This window comes from Schistocerca nitens, chromosome 1, assembly GCF_023898315.1.
Source record: "Schistocerca nitens isolate TAMUIC-IGC-003100 chromosome 1, iqSchNite1.1, whole genome shotgun sequence".
Classification (NCBI taxonomy): Eukaryota; Metazoa; Arthropoda; class Insecta; order Orthoptera; family Acrididae; genus Schistocerca; species Schistocerca nitens.
Genome location: NC_064614.1, coordinates 893,659,212 through 893,680,912, shown reverse-complemented (window position 1 = coordinate 893,680,912; position 21,701 = coordinate 893,659,212). Strand labels below are relative to the sequence as shown.

Below are 21,701 nucleotides of genomic sequence, written 5' to 3'. Positions count from 1 at the left end.
TTTGCTGTTTACATTTTCGTGCGTTTCGTCTTTGCAGCAATTCAAACAGTACTAAGTCTTTCGTTTTGAACTTACGTTTGCACATTTATAGTGGTAAACTGTTTCACATTTTAGACACATTATTCCTTTGTCAGCGCGTTTTTCACAATAGCAGTGGGAAGACGTCCCATTTTCTTGCAAATGTTTCGTGATGGTAGTTGATGCTGCACACACAACTTCATCTTCGTATTTTTCAGTGTTTGCACTTCTTCTTTTATTAACTTTTTTAATAATATATGGCGCCAGACAGGTATATCACAATAACTACTGACTTTTTCGCACATTATGTACTTTCCATCGTAATTTTTAATTTTACTTATGAAGCTATTGCATTCGTCATTTTCATTCGGCACCATCTTACTACTATTTCATCCCTTGCTCCACTTCTGTGGATTGGCTTCACTACTGCATGTAGTGAGCGGAAACGCTATTACTTGGTACTCGAATAAAGTTCCCATGTTAGTATTATACGCAGCAGACGTGAACTGCCAATAAGCTGTTGTCATTCTGCAAATCCTAATTGCTTCTGAAAAACTTACAACGCACATACTTTTGACTCTCAGCTTTTTGACGTAATTGTAGTCTCTTGCAATAGTTTTCCATTAATGAACTATTATTTTGGGTCTTATCTGGAACTCTCTTTAGCAATTTAATAATTCCTCTAGTATGAACGACGTCCATGTTCGTACATGCAAACGACCGCTACGTTACTTGCAACTTGCAAGCTTTCATTAAGCCATCGGGAGGACGACGGTTCAATCCCGCGTCCGGCCATCCTGATTTAGGTTTTCCGTGATTTTCCTAAATCACTCCAGGCAAATGCCGGGATGGTTCCTCTGAAAGGGCACGGCCGACTTCCTTCCCCATCCTTCCCTAATCCGATGAGACCGATGACCACGCTGTCTGGTCTCCTTCCCCAAAAAACCAACCAACCATTAAGCCAGAAAAAAACGTCGCAGATAGTACTACTGCGGCAAAGAATTTAACCTTTCAACTTTGGACAGTTTTGACATGTGGGTGAACTTCTGTGATTCGTAAGCAGCGTGAGTTGGTCGGCTTGTGTTTGATTTGACAACTTGTGCAATCGTATGTAGCTAGAGTTGATAAACGTTCAATTAATCCTAACTGTCGTATTGAGTCGTGGTAGGACTAAAGAGTGTCCGTAACTGTATTTGCGTACTCTATAAGTGTAAGTTATCGCTATGGTTGTTAGGCAGTACAATGAAGAGCTTAAGTATTTGGAGAAGATTTCGCAAAGTTGTTGGAAAATTAAGAAAGGTTTCCAACCAAACATGAATGTAAGTTAACATACAATAAATGTATGTTGTTTGCTGGTATTGTACATAAGTTGTTCGATTATTGCTAATATTACTAGACTAAATTATATTGCTCTTTTTAATAGGTTGAAGGTGTGTTCTATGTTAATAATCACCTGGAAAAATTGATGTTCGATGAGCTTCGCAATGCATGTCGGCCTGGCATGGTTGGAGGCTTTCTACCTGGTGTAAAACAAATAGCTAATGTGGCTGCCTTGCCGGGTATTGTAGGAAGATCAGTTGGTCTTCCGGATGTGCATTCCGGCTATGGTTTTGCGATAGGTGAGTAGTTATGTTTACTACTGTGCGTAGGGATACGCGATAACTATTACTACCGTCAAATTACAATATTTCAGGTAACATGGCAGCTTTTGATATGGGTGATCCAAAATCCGTCGTGTCTCCAGGAGGAGTGGGTTTCGATATAAACTGTGGTGTGAGGCTCTTGAGGACGAATCTTCATGAAAGGGATGTTCAGCCTGTTAAAGTAAGTTAAATTTTAGTTTTTTATGAAGATATTGTACGCACGTGCTTACGTAATTCGCTTGCATCGTACTAAACTTTAGGAACTGGAAATCATATAGCAATTAAGATACACACAACATTTCTGAAGTGGCAAAGTTCATCTTCCATATTTAAATTCAGGTAGTTTGTACTTAGATTTCTTTATTATTTTCATGGTTCATTCTTTATAGTGCAGGATGTGCTACTGGTATTGTAGAGCAGGAAGTGGCAGTTAAATATATAGGAAGGACATTGCGGTTAGTCGTTGATCCGATATAGCCGAAGATGTAAACTCCTGGTATATTTGTCATGACTCTCAAAAATAAATCATGTAGAGAGACAGCCCCAAAGTGTTACTAATGAAGCCATTGATGCTGATTTTACGTGGTGTAGTAGGCAAGAGTTTATTGCAGATCTCCTTCAAAAATCTATTCATACATATATTTTATTTATTCATAGAAATTCTTCCAGGCCACATGTGGCATAACAGCAAACCAGTGCTTAACAGTATTGATAACCTGAAGATGCCTAAATAAGGCGAAATGTCGTTGAAAAATAAAAAAACCAAAATTGCAACCAAGACTGGTTTTTAACCGATATTATTTATTCATCCTTAGACAAATTAAATTTCTTTGTATGGACACACACACACACACACACACACACACACACACACACACACACACACACACGTGCGCGCAAAGGACCTGGAAGAGGAGTTGAACGGAATGGACAGTGTCTTCAAAGGAGAATATAAGATGAACATTCAACACTAGCAAAACTCATGTTATCAACGTATATACACTATTTGTCACCGAAGTACCCTATGCAAGGCAAGATTAAAGTAACAAAAAAATGTGATTCTGACAAGATAGCACTAAGTTATGTATCATAGTCCATCTTTAGTAGTGTCAGTATTTACTGTGCTAGACATCTTCATTATGAATATGTGTGTGAGCTATTTTCTGAAAATATATTGTCAGTGTGATTTTCCCCAGGGGAAAGTACTCACCTGTTACTAAACCTAAAGATATCTGCTTGTCTGCATTCGGAACTTCAGGCTGAAGTTTTCAATGTAATGTTTTCTGCTGGCATGGACCTCCATGTTCATTATTTTTGTTCCATTTATGAAGAAATTTTTACTGCTAAAATACTGGGTTGCTTTTTCCTATATGCAGAGCAAGTATTTTCTCCAGTTCATTACCAATGCTACCAGTAGCTATAGGAGATCTATTATCATCATCTGGTGCACTCTTATCATTTATGTAAAGAATCAGTAGCAATGGACCCAGTGCTGTCCATGGAAATCTACTACATAGTTCTTGGTTAATGCTACAAATGGAAAATAAGTAAACGGGGTAGAGATAGGAAGGGACTTAGATGAGGTCCACGTTCCTTTAAAACTTTTGGTATATCAAAACTACATTAATTTTAAAGTGTCTTGGTAGCATCTTAATACCAGTATTGTTGTTGTACATATCAAAGAGTTTTCAGAATGAAGGAAAAGGTGTCAGCAACACTGCAGCTGGAGCAGTCCACATTCATGTTTGGTACATTTATACTTTTTTTATTAATACTTTCTTTTACTATTCTGCTTTAAAACATTAAATATATCAACCAGCCAGTGTAAGAATGAAAATTACATGCACACACTTGTTATTTACAGGAGTATTTAGAATGTACATAAGTATTGGAAATACTGAGAGAGATTACGGTCATGTGTTGGAGGTGGGAAAAACTTATGATATATAAATTCTGTGAACCTGAGAACTTTTTGCTGTAACATAACTTTTTAGTAGTAACAACATATCCAACATAAATATAAATTTTAAAGAATGAGCAAATTGAAAAAATAGGTTTGTCTGATTTTTCGCGTGGGGCATGCTGTTGTCGCCTAGAGGACATAGTGTGAATTCATTCTTTTAGATTTGTCAGGGAAAGTAAACACATATCAACTCATTTGTTAAAGTTGCAATGTTGCAACATTAAAGTTGACCAAAATTGTTAACTATCAATAAATGTAGTCCCATTTTATTGCCGGTCCAGGAATTATCTTCAAAATTTCGTAATGGGTTTAAGGTATCTGATACCATTATTTGTTCCATCTGAAGACATTGGGAGCCTTTGGATCATGCATAACATAAGCTTTCACTGGTTGTTGTTGTGGTTGTTGTTGTTGTTGTTGTTGTTGTGGTCTTCAGTCCAGAGACTGGTTTTATGCAGCTCTCCAAGCTAGTCTATCCTGTGCAAGCTTCATCTCCCAGTACCTACTGCAACCTACATCCTTCTGAACCTATATAGTGTATTCATCTCTTGGTCTCCCTCTACGATTTTTACCCTCTACGCTGCCCTCCAATAGTAAATTGATGATCCCTTGATGCCTGAGAACATGTCCTACCAACCAATCCCTTCTTCTAGTCAAGTTGTGCCACAAACTCCTCTTCTCCCCAATTATATTCAATACCTCCTCATTATTTATGTGATCTACCCACCTAATCTTCAGCATTCTTCTGTACCACCACATTTCGAAAGCTTCTATTCTCTTCTTGTCTAAACTATTTATCGTCTACGTTTCACTTCCATACATGGCTACACTCCATACATATACTTTCAGAAACGACTTCCTGACACTTAAATCAATAGTGGATGTTAACAAATTTCTCTTCTTCAGAAACGCTTTCCTTGCCGTGGCCAGTCTACATTTTATATCCTCTCTACTTCGGCCATCAGCCGTTATTTTGCTCCCCAAATAGCAAAAATCATTTACTACTTTGTCTCATTCCTAATCTAATTCCCTCAGCATCACCCGACTTAATTCGACTACATTCCATTATCCTCATTTTGCTATTGTTGATGTTCATCTTATATTCTCCTTTGAAGACACTCTCCATTCCGTTCAACTCCTCTTCCAGGTCCTTTGCTGTCTCTGACAGAATTAAAATGTCATCGGCGAACCTCAAAGTTTTTATTTCTTCCCCATGGATTTTAATTCCTACTCCAAATTTTTTCTTTTGTTTCCTTTACTGCTTGCTCAATATACAGGTTGAATAACATTGGGGATAGGCTACAACCCTTTCTCACTCCCTTCCCAACCACTGCGTCCCTTTCATGTCCCTCGACTCTTATAACTGCCATCTGGTTTCGGTACAAATTGTAAACAGCCTTTCGCTCCCCGTATTTTACCCCTGCCACATTCAGAATTTGAAAGAGAGTATTCCAGTCAACATTGTCAAAAGCTTTCTTTCTACAAATGCTAGAAATGTAGATTCGCCTTTCCTTATTCTATCTTCTAAGATAAGTCGTAGGGTGAGTATTGCCTCATGCATTCCAACATTTCTACGGAATCCAAACTGATCTTCCCCAACGTCAGCTTGTATCAGTTTTTCCATTCGTCTGTAAAGAATTTGTGGTAGTATTTTGCAGCCATGACTTATTAAACTGATAGTTCGGTAATTTTCACATCTGTCAACACCTGCTTTCTTTAGGATTGGAATTATTATATTCTTCTTGAAGTCTGAGGGTTTTTGGCCTGTCTCATACATCTTGCTCACTAGAGTAGAGTTTTGTTAGGCCTGCTCTCCCAAGGCTGTCAGTAGTTCTAATGGAATGTTGTCTACTCCCGGGGCCTTATTTCAACTTGGGTCTTTCAGTGCTCTGTCAAACTCTTCACGTTGCATCATATCTCCTATTTCAACTTCATCTACATTCTCTTCCATTTCTATATTATTGTCCTCAAGAACATCGCCCCTGTATAGACCCTCTATATACCCCTTCCACCTTTCTGCTTTCCCTTATTTGCTTAGAACTGGGTTTCCATGTGAGCTCCTGAGATTCATGCAAGTGCTTCTCTTTTCTCCAAAGGTCTCTTTAATTGTCCTGTAGGCAGTATCTATCTTACCCCTAGTGATGTGCACCTCTACATCCTTACATTTGTCCACTAGCCATCCCTGCTTAGCCATTTTGCACTTCCTGTTGAACTCATTTTTGAGACGTTTCTACTCCTTTTTTGCCTGCTTCATTTATTTTGCCTGCTTCATTTACTGTATTTTTATATTTTCTCCTTTCATCAATTAAATTCAATATTTCTTCTGTTACCCAAGTATTTCTATTAACCCTCGTCTTTTTACCTACTTGATCCTCTGCTGCCTCCACTATTTCATCTTTCAAAGCTACCCATTCTTCTTCTACTGTATTTCTTTCCCCCATTCCTTTCAATCGTTCCCTAATGCTCTCTCTGAAACTCTGTACAACCTCTGGTTCTTTCAGTTTATCCAGGTCCCATCTCCTCAAATTACCACCTTTTTGTAGTTTCTTCAGTTTTAATCTACAGTTCATAACCAATAGATTGTGGCCAGAGTCCACATCTGCCCCTGGAAATGTCTTACAAATTAAAACCTGGTTTCTGAATCTCTTTCTTACCATTATATAATATATCTGGTACCTTTTAGTATCTCCAGGCTTCTTCAAGGTATAAAACTTTATTTTATGATTCTTGAACTGAGTTTTAGCTATGATTAAGTTATGCTCTGTGCAAAATTCTACCAGGCGGCTTCCTCTTTCATTCCTTACCCCCATTCCATATTCACCTAGTACTGTACGTTTCCTTCTCTCCCTTTTACTCCTACCGAATTCCAGTCACCCATGACTGTTAACTTTTCATCTCCCTTCGCTAACTGAATAATTTCTTTTATCGAATCATACATTTCATAAATTTCTTTGTCATATGCGGAGCTAGTTGGCATATGAACTTGTACTACTGTGGTAGGCGTGTGCTTCATATCTATCTTGGCCACAATAATGCGTTCACTATGCTGTTTGTAGTAGGTTACCTGCATTCCTATTTTCCTATTCAGTATTAAACCTACTCCTGCATTACCTCTATTTGATTTTGCATTTATAACCCTGTATTCACCTGACCAAAAGTCTTGTTCCTCCTGCCATTGAACTTCGCCAATTCCCACTATATCGAACTTTAACCTATCCATTTCCCTTTTGAAATTTTCTAACTTACTTGCCTGATTAAGGGATCTGACATTCCTCGCTCTGACCCATAGAACGCCAGTTTTCTTTCTGCTGATAAAAACGCCCTCCTGAGTAGTCCCCACCTGGAGATCCGAATGGGGGACTATTTTACCTCTGGAATATTTTACCCAAGAGGACGCAATCACCATACAGTAAAGCTGAATGCCCTCGGGAAAAATTACGGCCATAGTTTCCCCTTGCTTTCAGCCATTCGCAGTACCAGCACAGCAAGGCCGTTTTGGTTAGTGTTACAAGGCCAGATCAGTCAATCACCCAGACTGTTGCCCCTGCAACTACTGGAAAGTCTGCTGCCCCTATTCAGGAACCACGTTTGTCTGGCCTCTCAACAGATACCCCTCCGTTGTGGTTGCACCTACGGTACGGCTAAAATCTGTATCACTGAGGCACGCAAGCCTCCCCACAAACGGTAAGGTCCATGGTTCATGGGGGGGGGGGGGCCTTTCACAGTATTGTGGTAAATTTGTCCTCTGTAGTGAACAACATCGTAATTAAGTCCCTACTGGTTGATAGCTATGTGCAAAAGATGGACCATACTAGCCTCAACTCCAAGAGTAGGCTGATTTAATCTGGAGGGGGGGGGGCATATTTTTTACACTGTGTGGATAGTGCTTTTGATTTCAGTATGTGAAATGATGAAATTACAGGGTTAGGTAGACCCTCTAACCAAGGTTTTTCTTGTTCAGTTTTTTGTTGATGAATTGTTCATAAATATAGATGTTCTTCATTAGTTGAGATTTTTGCAGCAAGACCAGTAAAATCTTTGGCACTCTGAACAGCAGGGACATTTTCTCCTTAGCTCATTACCGTTCTCATGAAAAAGTTGTTAGTTCCCCACTACTGCATCAATTCCCTTTCCATAGTGTGCGAAATACTTCCTTGAAAACTTTATACAGTTTTTCTGAAACAGCAAGTGTAGCACATTGGCCATGTATCTGCTTTTAAATGCAGAGGCCCCGCTGTTACTGCAAATTACCTTTTCAGAAAATTTGTAACTGTTAGTTCATTACTGAAAATCATAAAAAGGATCAGTGGAAGTAAAAATTCATTGTTCTTAGTGTTGAAACGAAGAAGGAATATTTGACATTTTCCTTTAAAGAATAAGGCCACTCTGAGTACAGAATACTTTGTCTAGGTGATAGTACACTCATAATTTCGTTCCTGTATTCACATGAGAAAGACATGGAAAAATTGCTCAGCAAAAATGCAGTTACCACTTGTTTCCAGTTTATCATTCTCAAATGCTGCAGCATATATTCATTGGAAATTTATGTTGGCTTTAAAGCTTGGTAGATCTTGTCCTTCGTCTTCAAATAGATCTCAGACGGGGACTTCTCTAGTAGAAAGTTTAATCCTTGAACTGAGTTTTCCCAGAGATCAAGTTTTTTGGAAGCCTTAGTTTCTAGTATCAGCAAGAGATTGTTACAGCAGCATCTATTTTACCAGCAAGCAGAAGAGATTTCCACATTACAGTATTTTCTTTTAGAAAGAGTTTAAATAAGTGTATTTTAGGCTCAAGTCTGAAAATAGTGCATGTGTAGTCTTCACTTGCATTGATCAGATGGAATGTTTTTCGGAAGTAAAGCATTCTTTGGTTGCTAGGTACAAAATTTGGAGAAATTGATAAGCCCTTTGTTTTCTTCTTTAAAAATGAGAAAGTTACTTGTAAGAACATGGTCATATAGTGTGTGTGTTGTAACTTTTCCTGGATTCCATTCTCCCAGATAATGACAGTCATTCATTCTTGGGCATGTATATACAATCTGTGGCGTAAAGGAGAAATCCTTCATTTTAGAGTAATCTATTTTGGATTTTGCATTGGAATGAAACACTTCCATGGCTAATGATAAACCAGTGCTTTTTGTTATGCATGTCAAAAGAGCTGTTTTCTTCCCTTATAATTTGGGCAGAGCAGTTGTTCTACATATGGCCTTTCCAAGTAACTGCAAACATTGATTTGGACCCACATATCCTTGAGGAGGTAGAGGGAGATTACTGTTTAAGCTTGCAGCCCTTTTCTTTGCCCTCAGCAGTCACTTCAGATACCTCTCTTACTCAAAGTTTATTCGTCTCACCTTCAGTTGTACCTTGCTCTTCATCCTTTTTGCGAAATCCACTCGTTTTCCGTTTTTGAAACTCTTAGGTTTCGCATTACGGTTATTCACGCATATTTTGCATTTGACTTGGACTTGCACTAGCAGTCTTTGGCATTGTGTAGCCGTAGAAAGAAAGAAAGAAAAAAAGAAGTTATAATTGATAACACAGATGTTCCAGATAGTATTATTAAAAAGGCGTCAGCTTCTTAACATCGAGATAGCCAACTAGACGAGGCCTATGAAACAAGAACAGATTAAAATAAAAATAGTAATAATAAAAATTAGGCAACAAATGCATAGCACATATAAAGAAATTAACAAAAAGGGTTGTATAAAGATGGAGTTGTCACACATGGAACACACTTTAATACCCAGCAAAACCTGAAGTAGAAATGTAGTAAAAATCATTAAAAATTATGTTAGGGGCTTATATGTTATAAAATAAACAAGAAGTGAAATTATTGAAGTATGTGCACATGAGGAAACAGGTTATTTTCTGTCCTATCGAATAAAGTAAGTCTTAATTGCTTATGACGTAATTACTGATCGTAGTGAAGTAATTTTGTTGAATACTGCAGATGTGTATTTAGCTACTTATTCTCCACAAAAAAGCAGTCCAAATTTCTAAAATTTATTCCTGTGTTGTGGTAAAGCCTCCAAAATTGATAAATTTTTGCTTACTTAAGAAAAATCTACAGTTAGCAATCTTGATTCAGTAGTGTGTTAGTGACTTGTAACTGCTGATTTTAGCAAAATTTTATTCATTACATTGAATTTATAGCTCAAAGAGATATTAGCACTTTTTGTTCTAACTTGGGATTTTTTTTCTTTTTTTTTCCGGAGGAATTTAAATGTAACACTGAATAACAGGAAAACAAATTGCATGAATTTAAACTTACAAGTAAAAGAATCTTGTCCATGTGCACACTGGCCTGTAATTATGTAACTCTCCCCTTTTTTTTTTTTTTTACTGGAAGTCAGCTGAAGTGGAAAGAGCACATTGTACAGACCATAACAAATATAACATAAGCAGCACCTCATGCTTTGAGTTTTGTCGCTGTACATATAATTACATAGCATTCCTTACATATACTGGAGTGCTTGGCTGTGGAGTCATTTCTTGGAATGATGTGGATAAGTTATGAATAGTTCCCATGCCATGTCAAAGGTTCCTAATAAGTGGTAATTCAGATCATTGCAACTACACAAGTAAAAAGATGTACTAATTGCACAACATTGCACCCACTGTTCTGTCATGGGCTGTCAGTCAGTCTTATTTTCAATATTAAAAATCAATGAAAACTCAGAAATGTTTGATCAGGGAAGGAAAAAAAAAAAAAAAAAAAAACCAAACTAACATAAAAACAAGCATTTCAAGTACATTACATAAATATTATTTATTTATTGTAATGTAGAGAATTAGATAGTACAAGTGGACAGGTAAAAATTTAAAAAACTGTTGTCATTCTACATTATTATTTCACCGTAAATATCGTAATGTGAAATCGTAAACCCCTTCTGGGGATGCTTACTCCATTCTCAGAATAAGCAATGCAAAAAGAAAAATGATGTAATGTGAAAGCCATGTGGTTGTAATGGTCCTGGCAGCAGGGGTTTCCTTTTTTTTTTTGGGGGGGGGGGGGTAGTAGTGATCAGTGGACTTGTCTGTTGAAGAGCATTATTCAGAATATACATATAAATCTTCATTGAACTGTAATTTTCATGAGCAGGTGAATGACTTATGTTTTGTTTTTCTTTGTATTGTGCTGAAATCCATAACATTATGCAAAATGATGTATAAATGGATGATCTGTCACTTTCTTTTTTTGTTTATCCCTTTACACCTACTGTCCATGCTTATGTTATCTTCCATACATATCTTGCTGTATAATCCAGTTATTACTTGTGTGAAAGGGTGAAACTTAACCTTGCAAGAAAAAGTTGGATATGCTAAACAAGAAGACATTCTTTTTCATCTGCTTATGTGGTTGTTCATACTGTTTTAAGTCATATGTTCAACAATGGAATGATAGTGTGGCACATGATTGGAAGAATTAGTGTATTTACATTAAATGTACATGGATGCCAGACAAAAAAAATCCAAAGGTCCTGGGCACAGTCCTTAATGAACCATAACTTTTTTCTGTTCATTTTTCAACCCTGGCTACAATTTCTTAATATGAAAAATTGTACCAAGGTTCAGAACCCGTGTTAAATGTAGGTTCCCTTATAAATTGCTTGATAAGTTCTTTGGAAGATCATAGGAAAGCAATGGCTTATCACTTCCAATGGGGCTGTGCCTAGGAAAGCATTGCAGTATTCACACTAGTCTTTGGATTGAGGATAACTTTCTTCCACAAATTGTCTAAGCTTTAAAAAAAGGATTGTTAACACTGTTTAATTACAGGAGCAGTTAGCTCAGAGCATGTTTGATCATATTCCTGTTGGTGTTGGCTCAAAGGGAATAATCCCTATGAATGCAAGAGATATGGAAGAGGCACTGGAAATGGGAATGGATTGGTCACTTCGTGAAGGTATTTGGTGGCATTTGCCTTTCTTAGTTAATACTTCCTAAATAATGTTACGTGAAAGAGAAATGTTTCTGATTCCTATAATACTTTCACTGTGGGAATGGAACATTTCCATCTCCTTTTTACTGTTTAATGTTACTTATATTTGCAGTCTATAAAAACTGCAGTCTTAATGTGGTAGGTTATTTTTACTACAAAGTGCCCTGCTTTATTAATATTTCAAGCTATTAACATTTGTCTTTATAGAGAAATTATATTCAATAGGTGCAAATCCAGAATGAAATGGTCACTGAAATTGTGACTGTACTGTAATTTTTATTTTCTTTGTGCTGTCATGAACTTTTCTAGTTATAAAAATTTCAGAACTATGAATTTGTGAGATTGGTACTTTTAAACCAAGAAAATATTCTCTTGTTGATATGAAGCAACAGTAACATTTGTAGACAAGTTTGAACTTTGTGATATGAATACAGGCTAGGACACTGGAAATAAAACTTTAATGCTTGTATTTCAGAGAAATACTGCAAGAACAAAGGGAAATACTATATGACAGATATTGTAAAGATTGATGTATCAGAAAATTTTGGAGAATGGCTAACAGTATGTTAATTTATTTATGCATGGACTTTGAAGGATATTTTAACATATTTAACAAAGGTCATATGGATTCTTTGATTCAGGTTATGTATGGGCTGAAGATAAAGAACACTGTGAGGAGTATGGCCGCATGTTGAATGCCGATCCAAGTAAAGTCAGCATGAGAGCAAAGAAGAGAGGACTGCCTCAGCTAGGTACCTTGGGAGCAGGGAATCACTATGCTGAGATACAGGTAGTTGATGAGATCTACGATAAGTGGGCTGCCAGTAAAATGGGAATAGAAATGAAAGGACAGATATGTGTCATGATCCATTCAGGAAGCAGAGGCTTTGGGCATCAGGTTGCTACAGGTGAGATATTCATTAATGTGAGTTTTTGTGATATTATTTGTATGTAAACCTTGAAAACTACCTTTAACCTTTGGTGTAACTGTTAACCTGTGTACTGTCAGCCAGATATGATGCAATTTTAGGAACATGCTTTATTGTATTGCTGATTAGAGTTGGTATGATAAGAGTACAACGCCAAAGACCAAGCAACTGCATAATTTGCCTCCAAACACGTCTCGGATGATTGTCTGGGTGAAGGCACATGTGATGCTAATCCTGAGCTGTCCATTTGGCATGTTGGTTGCAAAGATGGACCTCACCATCGATGTCGGGAGTGAAGTTGCACATCATGCAGCCTATTGCATACAGTTTGTCGTAACAAGACGTCCTGTGGCTGCACGAAAAGCATTACTCAACATGGTGGCTTTGCTTTCAGGATTCCTCCAAGCTGTAATCTGTAGGTAGTGGTCATCCACTGCAGTAGTAGCCCTTGAGCGGCCTGAGCGACGCATGTCATTGACAGTTCCTGTCTCTCTGTATCTCCCCCATATCCGAACAACAGTGCTTTGGTTCCCTCTGAGGTGCCTGGACACTACCCTTGTTGAGAGCCCTTCCTGGCACAAAGTAACAATGCGGATGCGATTGAACTGCAGTAGTGGCCGTCTAGGCATGGTTCAGCTACATAGCCGTGTACTTCCTTCCTGGTGGGATGACTGGAACTGATCAGTTGTCAGACCCCCTCAGAGTAATAGGTGCTGCTCATGCATGGTTGTTTACTTCTTTGGGTGGGTTTACTGACATCTATGAACAGTCAAAGGGACTATGTGATACAATATACATAGTCAATGTCTTATCTTCCAGAGTTCTGGGAACTGGGGTGATGCAAACCTTTTGGTGTGTGTATGTATTGCATCTGAATATCACCCTTCATTGCTTGTACAGTAACATTTGCTGAAAATGATCACCACAAATCTTGTAATGTTACTGTCAAGTTCAGTGCTACTAGTTTTTCTATATTGGCCATCCATTACTGGAATCTATTATTAAGAAATTTGAGTCAGTTTCACATTGGTGAAGATACTCTGTCCAATCGTACCTTGGTTATTAGAGGACGACGTGGCTCATTGTTCAGCACCTTTCAGAAATCTGCCCGATAACATGAGTCTACTATTTACATGATAGTGTGGGTGAAAACAGTGAGATGTTTTCCACGAAAGTGGCTTTTTCCTGAATCTGCACTGATACTTCAATAGAGGCTACTTTTCCTCTAGGAATAACATAATGGTGAAGCTTAAAATATGTTCTAGGATCCTATCACTGATGTTACCAATGTTGATACATAATTTTGCTCGTAGATTTATTTTATTTACTTGTCCTTCGACCATTCTGCCCAAAAGTATAATTTTTCATACATTACAGAAATAATATTTAAGTTTATAAAGCATATACAAAGTAAGATTAGGTTAGGGTAGGGCAGGAAGTTGGCCATGGCCTTATCAGTGGAACCATCCAAGTATTCAACTTCACAGTATGGAACAAACAGTCAGTATGGCTCGATGAGTACTTATCATCTCAAATGCAAGTCCAGTGCATTAACACTTCCTTAGACATCGCAGCTGGTATGATTTCGAAAGAAAACCATGTGTACCTTGTCTATAAGGAGCTTACATCATGCACAAGAAATACAATCAGTGATTTAACTAGAACATGAAACTTTGTTACACTTCTGAAAAGTACACACACAACACTTGACAGTACCAGAACCATCACTACCCCTCTTGCAACATATTTATTTCTCTAAGGCAGTATATTCTTCTGCGTGTGAAACAGAGAAAATGGGAAGCCGAAAGTAGAAATATTTCTGTGCAAAGACACACAGCATAGATTGTAGATATGTAAAAAGATCATTTACACTGTAGAAATACTTCATAACAAGAAATGTTTGTAACTTTGTTGTAAGAGATGTTTCCTTCTCAAACCTCTTTATGTATATTGGGCATACATTATAAAGAATGTCACGAAAGTTCCACATCTTTAAGTGCTGTTCTTACCTGTTGTATATGGTGGAGCCTGCAATTATGCGTGGTTACTATCAGATCGATCCGTGCCAAGTGGTCTACAGATTACCGTATGACTCGCGGATTTTACTGCAGTTTTGTATGAACATTCGCACGTCACATTGGTGATATTTTACTTTCGCCAGTTTAATACTTATAGAGATGCAGTCATTTGTTTCACCCCATAGCGCAACTATCGTCAGGGCATCTGTGAGTTTTTGGCAAATTCAAGAGCTGATATCTCTGGCAGTATGATCTTGGAAAATAACAAAACTTGGTCATCTTGTTAAAACTTTTTATGCTCGCTTAAGCGGAACGGTAAAAAAAGCTTTCCCTCTGCATAATTTGAAGCAAAGTCAACTGGAAAAATAGATGCTTGAAAAAATGTGAAATTAAGCTTTTTATATCTCCGAAAGTAATTATGGGATTAACATGAAACTTACCACATATCAACTTACTAATACAAAATCTTAAAATATTAAATTTTAGTCTACTGCTGCTTTCCAGTGACTTACAAATTGAGGCCGAAGTTAACAATTTTTCTAAAAACGCTAAAAGTCGATATTTTTGGCCCACTTTTACAAAAATATCTTGCAAATTTTTTTAAACTGTTTTTATTACAAAGACAATGCTCTAATCCACCTAAAAACATGTATTTTATTTTGCAATGCAGGCATGTAAGGCCCTAAAAAAGAAGACAAGGTAGAGGTGTGTCGAAAATGGGCCCATTTTCCAGTTGTACTTAAATTAAATTTGACATCTTTTCTTATCTTCTGCAGTTGTTTGTCTCTGGGGAAGGCACTATGAAAAGACTTTCACAATTTAACTGTGTATTTCCCAGACGGTGGAGATTATGGTAGTAAAATTAACATCTGCTGCATACTTTGTATAAACGGTCTTCAGGTTTTACGTGTACTTTGTCACATATTGTAGTTCTTGAAGAACTTCAGAAGTCTTCCTGAAATTTTTTCTGATGGATTCATATTATAGAGAACTATTAGTATGTCTTTTTGCTGTGTAATGCTATTGATGCACCAGTTTAATTCTGGTTTAAGGTAAAATGTACTTGGTGTCAGCATAATTTGCAGTTTATGTGGAACATTAGTGTGCAGATCAAAAGTTGTATAAGGCTCCAGAATGAGATTTTCACTCTGCAGCGGAGTGTGCGCTGATATGAAACTTCCTGGCACTTGCCCGCGAAAGGCTAAGGTCCCGAGTTCGAGTCTCGGTCGGGCACACAGTTTTAATCTGCCAGGAAGTTTATATAAGGCTGTTGCTATGGTCCATGGTGCATCCCCATTGTCATAGGAGCAATGTTAAATACCTGGGCAACAGGAGCCAGGGGTAGGTTTCTTGACCACAAGTTCACAAGCGTGGTGAGTGTTTCTTTAAATTTCTACAACTGTGGGAGGCCATAGCTAGAATTCATCTCTTTCAAAATTCTGAGCCTACGTGCACTTGAATTTTTTTACAGGTTTCATTAATTTGCTGTAGAATGCCACGAGGAAAACTGCTGCTGGTCAGATGTCACTGATGGGATTGTTTGAGAAGAAATTTTGATAAGACAAAAACCAAAAAAATTAACTTTCCAAATGTGATCACTTCAGATTGTTAGAGCAACAAAAATTGAGAAAACTGTTCTTTTTATCGGATCCATTATTCAGTTTCGTTGTTGATAAAAATAACTTTGTAGGGATGAATGTTGTAGAAATGCCTAAAAAACAAAGAAGACTGCTTATTTGCAGTTTTTCTGACTCAAGCTCATTTCCTAGTTATCAGTACTTTGGATATTAGCTTCCACAGAAATCACTAAACAACTGTAGAATATAATAAAAGATGTCAGATTTGCGTACTACCAGAAAATGGGACCATGTGCAGTGCACCGTAGACTTTTCATTCTTTTGTAGGGCCTTGTATGCACGCTTTGCTGACCACTCAGAAAAGGAGGCAAATGTTAACGCTATAATTGCTGGATTTTTTGACCCCCTTAAAACCATTGTCAGGACAAAAATTCCTGTCTCTAGTTGATGCTTCTACGGCTGTTCTTAGTTTTTCTTTTTTTTTATGGGCTGAATTTTTTATAAAATTCACTCTCTATGGCTATTATTTAACTTTTAATTCTAAACATTAAGCAGAGTCGTGCTAGACTGTAACTGTTACAGTCCATTCTATATCTATATATAAAAGCCTTGTGTGTGTAGGTAATGGACAGGCCGTGCTTCATGATTGCCCACTGCCATGGTCTCATCCTATTAGTAAGGGAGTTTGGTTGCAGTATGTGGCAGTGGCTGAGTGTAGTGAGCAAAAATCTGTGAACTATTGAGCAATAAATATTCTTAGAGAAAGCTGTTCTGTGACTTACGAGCTTGGCCATACATGTGAAAATGGGTTTATAGTTTCATTCATCCAATGTAATGCAAGGTATGCCCAGTTTTGTCATTCAGGCTTCAGTAACAGTGTAATATCAAATAGATCAGTTTTTAATCTTTCAGTACATTTTCATTTATCACACTTCACCAACGATGAGCAGACACACACAGAAATAAATACAGATAGTCAGAGATAAAAATAGTTGTAACTAACAAATGAATAATTGAAGGGTACGCTACAGTGATTTTGGATAAACATTTTGCTTATTCTTCGTGAGTATAATCCTTCAATAATTTAGCATGTTTTAATAACTTTGCTAATGCCATCCCTTTTCAGCTTCATTTGAATACTATTATGTTAAGACAATATTACTGAACTAGCATTGGCCCCATGGTGTTACTTGCAGTTAAATATGTCTGCATAAAGTAATGATAATGCAGATACGGATGGAATAAGTCATAGATAACACAGCTTTTTCGAAGAGAATGAGGTTTTCCAGATTGCACATTATACTGAGAGCTGTCAACTACTTCCATCTACCACAGTCTGGATGAAACACTTTGAGTACTCATATCACTATCATGTTAAATCGTGAACGAAAAGACAAAAATATTTTCACATACACAGGGAAGTTCGTAAGTCGTCATTATTTAGCTTTACCTAAGAGTTTTTATTGCTGTCGCAAGTCAAGCTACACACTGATCAATAAATGACATGATTTTCGTATTTCTAATGCCCACTATTGCAGCACAGGCATGCAAGAATTCTTCTAAAATAGTTGGAGTTATAGGTCGCACAGGACACAGTGGCCAATGCGCAGTGACCAGTTTTCATCCAAAGAACTGGACGAGTTCATTAGTTTGTTCGGAAGAGGTGGCCAGCAAGTGTTTGTCACATTGCGGCCAGTCGGCGATGACAATGTGTACGCCCTGCAATCTTTCTCAAATGACTTAACAGAAACTATTTGGTAAAAAAATTCATTCTCACTTAATTTGTAGTTTTCTACATCAGGTTCATTATGATGTGCCCATAATTTTGTTAATGGTCATAGATATTGTGATATTTACGTGGAAGTAATACACTGCGCAAAATTCGAAAAAGTTTGCAATGGAAAAATAGGGGTTGCTATGATTTTGCATCTGGTGCATGTTACCTAATATGTTGCTGTGTATGAAATTTAGTGAACATATTAAATATTTCTAGACTTGGTTGGTGGTCTGTCACCAGTCTTGAGAAAATTGGTCCGACGTAGGTCTTATTTGTGATTGCATTGCACCAGTGATAAAACCAAAGTGAAATACCCACAACATTCCTCATATTTCATAAATGGTTTGAGATATCGAAATGAGATTTTGCCAAATGATAGTACACAAAGAGGAGAGCATTTCGTCATATGGTTATTATGCAAAACTTCATTATCTTCCATGGTGTTCCACTAACTACTGACTTTTCTGATGAAGGAATGTAATTTTTAAGGACCATCGATAGCTGATGAAATGAAATTCTATCAGTTTTGGAACAACATAAGTGAACTCATGACATTTATTTTGTACCAAGGATGTGCTTTCTCATAAGATGCTGACCTTACTTTTCCTCAGTTCCTCAATAAACCACTATTTCAGATTTCTCTAGCAGTTGCATCTGCACGACATGTTAGTGAGGTGAGACTGTGTAAACTCGGCTGTGTTTTGGCAAAAGAAGCAAATTTTAATGTGCCAACAAGATAAATGTGTAGGTTTTACTCAAAATTCCACACTTGTCACTCTTCTCTGATAGTTACATATGGTTAACAAACCAGAGGAAAATAAATCACAGAATTTTTGGCAGAATTCCTTTTAGGTACGAGCCAAAGAATGGGTGACAGATCTTTTTCAATGGTCACCATGCAATTGTGGGTGTGGAGGGGCCCTGCCTAATATTTACCAAAAATGTGAGCATAGGCTTCAATTCAGAACGGCAGTTCCCCTCCACCACTTGGCATTTCCCCATCTGAGTGAACCCCCATCACTGTCACTCTCCCCACACTTTCCCAGCCAACAGCGCATCTAGCAAGCATAGCATTTTGCACACACTGTACCAATGCATCAGGTGTAAGGGGAATTCTATAAGTAATGCAACATTTTTCCTTTATGAAAGCGGGTTGGTTTTATTGAGGATTCCAATGCATATTATTCCCGACTCTCGTCTGCTGAAGCCTATTTTGCGGCATAATCTCTGTTCAGTGTGACAGTCTTATACCAACTTATAGGGAATGCCTGTATGCCTGCATGGTGCCACTTTACTGGTAGGCAATGGGACTAATGTCTTCCTGCATCAATAATCTCCCCATCTTCCATGTTCTTTCATTGGGCCAAATAGATGGATGGCAGAAATTTTGAGATATGGGCTGTAGGGTGGATGAGGAAGAACAGTCAAATGAATTTTTGTGAGCTTTGTTCAGGTGTACAGGCCTTATTGCCCTGGAGAAATCTGTCTGCATTTTTGTGGTAATGAACATGCTGAAGTCATTTCTTCAATTTCATGAGGGTAGCACAGTACACTTTGGAGTTGATTGTTGTGCTGTCAGGGTGGACATCAAACGGAATAACCCTTCAGAGTCCCAGAAGCCTATTGCCATAACTTCATCTGCTGAAGGTGCAGCTTTTAACTTTTTCTTTAGAGGAGAGGTGGTGTGGTGCTGCTTCATGGGTTGCTGTTTTGTTTCCAGTTCAAAGCGATGAACCCAGGTTTCATTGCCTGTGCTGACCTTCAACAAAAATTGTCATGATCTGCCTCATAACACATAAGCAATTTTGTATAGATGGTCCTGTGTTACTCTTTATGGTCTTCTATTAGATGGCAAGGGACCCATGGGTACACACCTTTACTTCCTTAACCGGTAGAAGAGTGACAACACTACTAACAGATGTCCAATTGAGCATTTAGGTGTTTCTGATCTGTTGATCACCTCAAGTGAGTGTGTCCACATGTTCCACCATTGCAGGAGTCACAGCTGTTTGAGGCCAGCCAGCTTGTGGAAGATTGGATAGGTTTAGACCTTGTTCCAATGAGGAGACATCTCAGGCAGTGACTCACCATGCTGTTATTCACTACCAGGTCACCATAGACATTACGCAGGTGCCTATGAATAGCTGTGATGCTCTAGTTTTCCATCAAAAGACTTGATGACAGCTTTTTGCTTGTAATACACCTATGTTAGAGACGCCATTTTGAAGGTTACATAAACGCCACTACCTGTCAGAACTTTGTGAAACTTATAGGAGTTGAAGCAGGAATATTTATCCCACAGCAAACTCCACATTTTTGTCAAACAAAGTTGGCTGAGAAAAAAAATGTTGCACTACTTATTTTACACCCCTCATATATTGATGTGGAAATGTCCACACATTTTTGAAGCATCAGATTCTCTTTGCCCTCCAGTTACTAGCAGCACCAACCTTACTGTTCCACTTTTGTTGCAACATAATAGAACAGTTAACCTCTCTTTACGAAATGTTCTGCAATGGTATTTTTCTCCTCTGACTTGAGTTGATCAGGCAGAAAGTGAAAAAAATAAGCCTGTTTCATCTGCATTAAAAACAGTTTTCCATGATTGTTGGGAGAGTATTTTTTTCATGACTGAACAATGTAAATGTTCACAATTGCTGCACCACCTTGAACACATTTACATTGTCTGTTCTTCAACCTACCAATCCAACCATCGAATGCCTTGAAATCCACAAGTTCCAAGTTTTGTGTCAAATGTATTGCTCTTGCATGAACCACTGTACTGTCAGTTGAAATGTTTAAAGCATGAGCTTATTTCATCCACTAAGTAGCATCTTTTCCAGTTCTGGAAACTGACCAACTCATTCTCGTTTTCATGTGACATTTGCTGTTTCCACACATGTTGCTTCAGTTATTTTTCATTTGCTCACTTCTGTATGTAATATTGATGGAGGAAAGTTCATGTTTTGTGCAATATTAACAAGCTTTATGTATGAATTTTTGTGTACTCCCTGAATAGTGTTCCACTTTCTTCATTTGTAAGCTATCTCACTGTCTTTATCAATGACAAATAGATAAACTGTTTAAAACACAAAAAAATCAGACTAAAAAAATGAAAAAATTACAAGTGGAGTCAGTCAAATGCTAAAATGAACAAAGAAGTCAAGCATTTGAATTAAGTTATTCAGTTTGCTTGACTGCTATTGAAGTTGTTGGAGCTACTACCAATCTACAGGCATTACTTCTGCCATCATTTCTACCATAACAAACGATCCATGTGACACGCAAAGTTGCCAGCACTGAATAGCAGTGTCTTCGTGCATATTTCTGCACCATGTGCCCATGAATGTCCTCGTCCCACCACTCTCACAACTCTCAGCAGCAAAAGTTGCAGCAACCAAACAGACCAATACCATCAAATTTGAATGCTCTAAGCATGGAGGGAGAGTGCATTAACAAGTTGGTTTAACATGTTTAATGCAATTGGGACTGGCAGATCCAAAAATGGATAAACTATTTGGAAAAATGAGTAATGAGGGACATACTAATGAGAGTACAGTGTAGGTGTCACCATATACAAATACTCTTGGTTTTCTATATGTCATTACATTTGGTGATAATGTCCCTGTAATAGCATCATAATTGCTTTTCACAATATTTCACACATCTTTGCGGTGGATAATTGTTGCCAAGTTTTCCTAGTATTTCTGCCAAAAATGGATTCTGTTTAGGTTGTGGCAGCTGTTACATTAATGCCAAGAATGTCTCTATCTCCATTGTACCATCTCCTCTTCAAAGTTCAAGCACTCGAGACATGGGATTATAGTGAGTAATC

The 21,701-nt window shown here is 37.7% G+C and overlaps 1 protein-coding gene across 1 annotated transcript in view; it reads left to right on the top strand.

Annotated features, from left to right (window-relative positions):
* The first annotated feature begins 1,035 nt into the window (after positions 1-1,035).
* The window catches only part of LOC126192070 (RNA-splicing ligase RtcB homolog), a 71,751-nt gene continuing 51,085 nt past the window's right edge, over positions 1,036-21,701 (top strand). Inside the window, exons 1-5 of the mRNA XM_049932576.1 lie at positions 1,036-1,337; positions 1,442-1,637; positions 1,712-1,842; positions 11,403-11,529; positions 12,207-12,473. Coding sequence (XP_049788533.1) covers positions 1,242-1,337; positions 1,442-1,637; positions 1,712-1,842; positions 11,403-11,529; positions 12,207-12,473 — 817 coding nt within the window. The 5' untranslated portion in view covers positions 1,036-1,241. The remainder of the gene's footprint in view (positions 1,338-1,441; positions 1,638-1,711; positions 1,843-11,402; positions 11,530-12,206; positions 12,474-21,701) is intronic.